At 40.1% G+C, this 7,184-nt stretch overlaps 1 protein-coding gene across 1 annotated transcript; it reads left to right on the forward strand.

Moving 5' to 3' along the window:
- Positions 1–243: 243 nt before the first annotated feature.
- LOC108669673 lies at positions 244–2,779 on the forward strand (the record flags this gene model as incomplete). Its single annotated transcript, XM_018157073.2, is given in 3 exon segments — positions 244–503; positions 771–1,117; positions 1,506–2,779. Coding segments are annotated over 3 exon segments (879 nt in total), but the record flags the coding sequence as incomplete, so codon positions are not given.
- Positions 2,780–7,184: the final 4,405 nt, after the last annotated feature.

Raw genomic sequence — 7,184 nt, forward strand, 5'->3', positions numbered from 1 at the left:
TGTTGTGCTAATGTGTGTTTCTTGCCATAATTATTTGAAAGACAGCCCTCATCCATCACATAAGCGTCCTAGAAGCTCTTCAAATCTGTCCTATGGTCTTTCAATTAATAAAGATAGATTCAAGGTTTTGTGTGCCGGTGGTACACAGAAATGGTACTCCTTCAAAAGAGTATTGATGGACCATTTCCAGAACACCAGTCTTTCCACTACTCATGGAATGAGCTTGGTCAATAAAAAGNGAAGGGTCCCTCACCACCATCAACCACTCCGTTTCATCTACCTGTGAATTGGGACGGGCCTCACTTCATCAACCTGGCTGTACTTGACGTTCGCGACGGAAAGCACGGCTTTTCAGACAGCGGCAAACATTTCACCCGCTTCTACCGTCGCTGCAACAAATTTGCTGATGAACTCAAGATTGGCAAGGGTTATGCTGTGTTAGAAAAGGTCGCTGAAGATCACCGCCTTCCCAAGTTTGCACCACTTTCGTACGCTCAACATAGGTACGACAACGTTAATGTTCTGAAGTAATAAACCTTGAATGCCATTATAAATATTAAAGGAAGCTGTTGAATTTGTTGATGCTTTTCCTTCATTTTCTCGTTGATTTTCAAGTATTGAACTGCTGATCTGCTTTGCTTACGTTGCAAATAATAGAACGTATATATTTCAGTGGCAAAATAACTAACTTTTTCACCGTTGTGACTAGATCTGTTCGGCATGCTGTTTTTATAAATTTTAGTTGTTACCTGGACTTTTTCATCCTGCAGATTTGCAAGTAGCGCTTTTTCACAATGGACGGCGGTCTTCAAAGGTTATGCAGCGTTCTGCAAAGCCTTTGACGAGATGAACCCAGAATGTAAAAATTACGAAACACTACAATATATTCTTAAAGGGTTTGATCTCGTAGTGGACCTGATATGCTTCATGGACATCTTCGAGCCCCTTAAACTCACCATGGAAGCTTGCCAAAGCCTAGCTTCAACTCCATGGAAGACGCATAAATACGTCAAGCAGCTTGCTGAGTTCTTTGACTCAATGAACTTTCGCGAGAAGGTGGGAACACCATACGTGAGGAAACACCTACACGAAGTTGTAACAGAAAATACCTTCCAAGGTTAGTTCTACTAGTTACCTGCAACTATCAATAATTATCAAAGTGTAAGTATTTTGATTGACAATCTCTCGTTAACGCTACAAATAGCACTCATTGTAACTTGAACACTTGCTTTTGCTCCATATGTTTGCGTGCTCCATAGCACGTTGTTCAACATATTAAAATGTAGTAATTTTCAAGCTACGGCATTGGCATTTGGCATGCTAGAAATCATCGACGTCTCTGTATAATCAATAATGCATTTGTAGCATTACTAAATTGTTTATTACTCTAATAAGTTTATCATACTTTTACTTGAGTTTTCAGTGATGACAAGGCAGTTATTCTTACAAGCAAATTAACTTGGTTTTTTTTAGTCAGTAGATCTTCAATATACGATATTTTGCAGGAGTCACCTTGATTGAGGGCTACTTGGTCACTGACGAGCATCAGGTGGAAGTGGAAGAGGACTTCATTGCTGGAAGCAGGTCAAGAGGAACTCTCCAGCAACGTAAGAAGAAGAAAACAGTTATAAACTGGATGAGTCGTGAACTGAACGACTGCTTAGAGGACAATGCCCAGCTCACCTCTGACCTAAGTATCTCTCTGAAGAACAGACTTGTGAAATGCTCACATCCTGCTATGGTTATGTTATCAGAGTGCCTAGACTTGAGTCATTAGGTCACACTTCTGCAGGGTGCAAGGACATCTCCAGGGGGACTACCATACGATCGTGTTTCATACGCTCTACATGGTGAAGAAACCTTCCGCGAGCTTGTAACACAATTTTCCACCTTGAAGGTCGTCCGTCAATGCTTCCAGCAGGCTGTGGATCCCAGAATGTCTTCTAGGCTCTTGGATAGCCTTAAATCTGCCGTAGCGGACTGTGTGTGGGGAGTGCACTTTGAAAGCGTCGGTAAAACGATGTTCAAAGTCGTGTCAGGCCCTAACAGTGGAAGATATTTGTGCGACATTCTTCCAAATCAAGATGTAGTACACTCTTTGCAGCCTATAGACACCACAGATTTTAGGCTGGATAGCGAGTATTGTTTAGAGTTAGAAACGGAGAAGTTTGAGGTGCGTTTTGTGGAAAGCAAGTTGATCGCTAGCTTGTATCAGCATGCACCTCTCTATCATCAAGTTGGTGCACCCACCTGTGCCATATTTGATTTTGCATTGAATTTGGGTGGGACGGAGGCAGTCGCTGAAACGTATTTTGGCAAGATGTGCGCTCAAAGCGAGGATGGCGGGATGCTGAGTGAGACGTTGGAACTAAGAACCCTAGTGGACCACTCACTCCCGAGCCCCTGCCTCTGCCCCAATGTAGTGAAGAAAATTTGCAGGCGTTATTTAGACGGCGACGAAAATCTCCCCAAGCACCGACTTCCAATCTTCTTTGATAAGCGTAACAGAGCAGAAAACAAATATGGGAAAAGTAAGGTACTCGATCGCCTATCTAAACAACATAAAGGCCTTGCTTTCATGACTTGAGACTTTTTTATACTCAGGCGGGATCTCGGACGCACGTCTGTGCTCGTCAGATGTCCTATGGGATTTCGCGCTCTTAGGGGGATTGTTCCTGAGCGCCCCACCGCTGAGCTCGCAGTGTCTGACTGCGGGCTTCAGTTGTTGGGTTAGCTTATTATGTAGGTAGGATTCCTTACATTTCCATTGTCTCTCTCGTGCGGGCGGCCGACGTCCCGTGTAAGCGACCTCTTGTTCGAGTGTTTTGGTTTCTGTTGCTTTCCACTTGCCCCTTCTTGTTACTTCGTCTCATTGAAATGCTAACGATCCTTCTTATGAGCCAGCTTCTGCAGTCTTACTATTCTCATGCGGATGGTACGTTGACGTTTTGTACTGGAACAACTACAAGTTTTCTATACTATATTACTTTCGTCGTACTTCTCACACTTTCAAAATCAATACCCAATAAGAAAAGATCTTGTGCAGTATTTACGCAAAATTTCCATTGTGTGATAGCGGATTTTTCTGTTTGAATAGATTTGAAAATTTTCCCTTTAAATTCTATTATATATGGCATTTTTATGTTATGCATTTTATTATGTCTGGAGTTGTGCCTGGAGCTCTTAAATTTAATGCGAGATGACGGGAAATCCCTTTCAATAAAGTTATGCAATCAATTATATTTTTTAGTTTATTCGAATTGTTTTGTTGTAACGTTGAAATACTATTTTCTTTACTTATCCTTGCTGATGTCGGGAATAATGATATAATTTTTAATTTTCCAGTGAATCTGTTGAGGTAGCATTTTTTCAATGATATGATATGTTGTAGCTCACTAAGGCCTATCTGGTGTTTTTTGTTAATTTTGTTTGAACAATTTACTGCTCTTCAATTTGCTATAAACGAAAGCTGAATGATAAATAAATAAGCCTATTGTGTTGAAAAGTCAATACTCAGCGATATGGAATATATTTCAAATTTATCACTTGATTTATGATAAGTTATTTCTTTCATACTAATTTAGCCTCTTTCTTGATGCATAAACCAATGAACGTTGTTGATCATATGCCTAGTATTTTGCGTAGGAAGAGCGTGGGGGTTCATTTTAGAATTTACATCTAACACGGCAATACGTTTACTACCATGTTTTTATTTTACTCCGTATATAATAGTGAGAAATGTTATTGCTAAATTTATCATATTTCTTTTTATGTTACATAATAAAACTCAAAATTTAGTATCGTGCAATTCTGTCTTGTAAACAGTGGATCGTCGAATGAAGTCAGTGGTAATGTCGAACTGATGTGATGTCCCTTATGAAATGGATAAGACAATGTAACTAGAAAGTCTAATCCATGAATTCTATTTCAGCCATGTAGTTCATCGGCAGCCATAGTAGTGACTGGCGCAGGTGGCTTACTTGATGTAATGTCTTAGTTTTGACTATACACTTGTTAATGTGATACTAGCTAAAATAAAAGTTAGCAGCCGACTTGCATTATGTGTTCATGTCACTTGTAATTGCTAGGTGATAAAGCGATGCATTATTTGTGGAAGTTGCCCCTCAGAAGGGATTTATGACACGTGCCTGTACTCATCAGATGTCCTATGAGATTCCTCTTTCCTATGCGCATTGTTCCTCAACGCCCCAACGTAATGCCGGATAGCTCGCAGGTATCAGTTGTGTGGTTCAGGTGTTATGTAGGTAGCCTATGGTAGGATTCCTTGTATTTCGCTTCTGTCTCCCATGCGTGCGGTTGATGTCTCGTTATAAGCAAACTATTGTTAGTGTCTTAGTGTCTGTTGGACTGTTGCTTGTCATCTGTACCTATACGCACAGCCGTCTCTTTGACATGCTGACACTGCTTCGTTTGAGTCAATTTTACCGGGATGGAGACCTTTTGCCTTGCTTCCTAGGTTGACAATTGACCTGCAGCGCGAATTTGCTTGCAATTTGAACCGTTAGCAAACCATCCTACTACTACTGCTACTACTACAATTCTAAACTTGCGTTTATTTTGCAGTTTCATTGTCAACCTTATATTAGCTAGAATCTTCCTGCCAATTTACAATTTTGGCGTCCTTGCCATCCACTTGCTGCAAACAGCGGCGTCCACCGTCCGATTAGATGGTGCCTTGGTGTCTTTTGGGCAGAATAACGGCGTCCTCGACCTATGTTGTGCCATACTCTACAGACTGGCCCACGGCCAGTGTAGCTGTCAGCAGTCAGCTCACCTTTCTTCAGAAGTGTGAAAGCTTTTGCCGGTGAAGGTGTGTTTTACGATCGGTCCGTAAAGAAGTGTTGATCGGTTCAAAATGACATAAGACCAGGTTCTTTTGAATAACCTATAGAATTGCACCATGCAATGCGGATTGCGGAAGTTGAAATTGAAAATTTTATGAAATGACATGTTTGCGAAGTGCAAACTGCGATTTTTTAATCAAACAAAAATTTATGACATTCGAGCCACGAGATTTCATACCTACTGAAATTATATGATATTAGAGCCGCGATATTTCAGACAAAAATAGGACTTTTCCAGACTAGATGGTGCCTTGGTGTCTTTTGGGCAGAATAACAGCGTCCTCGACCTATGTTGTGCCATACTCTACAGACTGGGACACGCAAATGTATGACGTCACCATTTCAATTTTCAACCATCAATGAATGCATGGAACTAAAACAAAGCTTAATACAAAGGAAAAACTAGAGAAGTGACGGAATTACCTACAATGTCGGAATATACCGCGTTTACCCTAATATCATATCAATAAAGGAAAAACGAGTAAAAATCACAGAAAATGTCATTTATTCTACGTTTCTACCTCTACATCATATACGATGAAAGAGGAGGACTTCAGAGTACTGTTAGTAGCCTAATGGATGAGTACACTCTGCATGCTTCAAATATATTAAAATTATGTTTTATTGCAAGTGTCCTGAGTACCTAGCCCCGTTCGACGGGGCTACTAGGATTGAAATTAATGTTTGGAGGCATGGTGGCAGGGAATTATTGTGAGTACTTATCGGTCCACCGCCGTGCGTCGGTCTTAACCCTTCGCAAGGCCCCATGCCCTTGGCCCTTGGGCCCCTCTTGCAAGTTGTAATGGTCTAAACTCAACAGTTCGACCCCTGGCCCTATCCCCATGGTCTCATCACAACTCCCTTTAGAAATATGTGGAGTTTCGAAATTGATAGTAATAAATCAATAAATATTTGAACTGGGAAATTCCTTAGTTACTTACATTGGTTCCACAATGATATCAATGACGTAAAAAATTACAATGACATCGGTTAAGCCTCACTGCCTCAGAGGCTCAGCCATGATTCTAGCTTTGCCAAGCATAGTGGCAAACCAGAGCTTTTTTAGAATCAGTTCATTTTTAATTTCCTCAAAATTTAAACCAATTTCTTATGTATGATAATGCTGGTATCCAGGATACTTTATTGGTCTACTTATAGGACTCAAAAATGAACTTGAGGGAGAGTCTAAAAAAACTCTCTGCTTTGCCACTATGTTGCCAAGTCCTTACACTCTTACCTCCGATACCTCGTAATTCATGATGTTAGAACTTCGATATTCAAATGTTGAATATCTGTCAATATCACAATCAAGATTATTTCACAATCAGAAATATGTTATAATACCGTAAAATGGGGTAACTTAGACCACTTTTTTTCTTATAAATGATGCCATTTTCTCACTAGCTAAATTAAACTTGAATTGAAAATGTTTTTGATGTTCCTACGATTTTTGATGCCCCTTCGGTTTTCGATAATCAACGAGCTAATATTCCTAAGCATCATTGTTGAGCCTAATCCTCATCTCTAAACTCCTTCAATATGTTTCTTCATGTTAAATTGCTCGTGGCGGCCGAGTGGTTAAGCCCTCCAAGATTGAGGCAGCGAGTTGGAGGTTTGAGACCCACAAAAATGTGGAAATTCTGGTCGAAATCGGTAAGATGTGCCCTCAGAGAAATGAACGAGACTTTATCCAAATAGCGACTCATTTTTTCACTTGCGTGGATCTTCCTGACCCAATTTGGTCAGATAAAATAGCGTATTAGAGCTACTCGCAGGAGGTAATTCACTATTTGGACAATATGACCCATTTTTTTCTCTGAGCGATAGTTAAGAATTGGCAACAAAGCAATATTACCTCATAAAATTGACATTATATTATTCTCTAAATAGGCTTTCTCAAATCAGGGTGCACTCAGCAAAACATGCAGGTCAAATTGTCCTAATCGTAACGCACTAACTATAATCCCCAGAGCAGAGAGCGGCCTCTGCACTTACACGCCCATTTGCCGGGCCAAACTGTGTCAAAATGACCCACAAAAAGCGAAAAATGCATCGCTATTTTTAAAATAAGTCACTCAATAAGTAACATAGCGCACTTGTCACCTCCTGCATTGTTCAAGTCTGAAGGTCACGTCTCATATTAATAGCTCATCTATTCGATGAATCATAAATGTAGTAGTTGTATCATATTATTAATTATCAACGAAATAAAAAAATTATTAAATTCTTTCCTTCTTCATAGAAACAGGAATTATCATTGAATGATCACTACATATCTTCGTTATCACAACCTCGCGCGCATTATCACTATCCTGTCTC

Source organism: Hyalella azteca, unplaced genomic scaffold, assembly GCF_000764305.2.
Source record: "Hyalella azteca isolate HAZT.00-mixed unplaced genomic scaffold, Hazt_2.0.2 contig11840, whole genome shotgun sequence".
Taxonomy (NCBI): Eukaryota; Metazoa; Arthropoda; class Malacostraca; order Amphipoda; family Hyalellidae; genus Hyalella; species Hyalella azteca.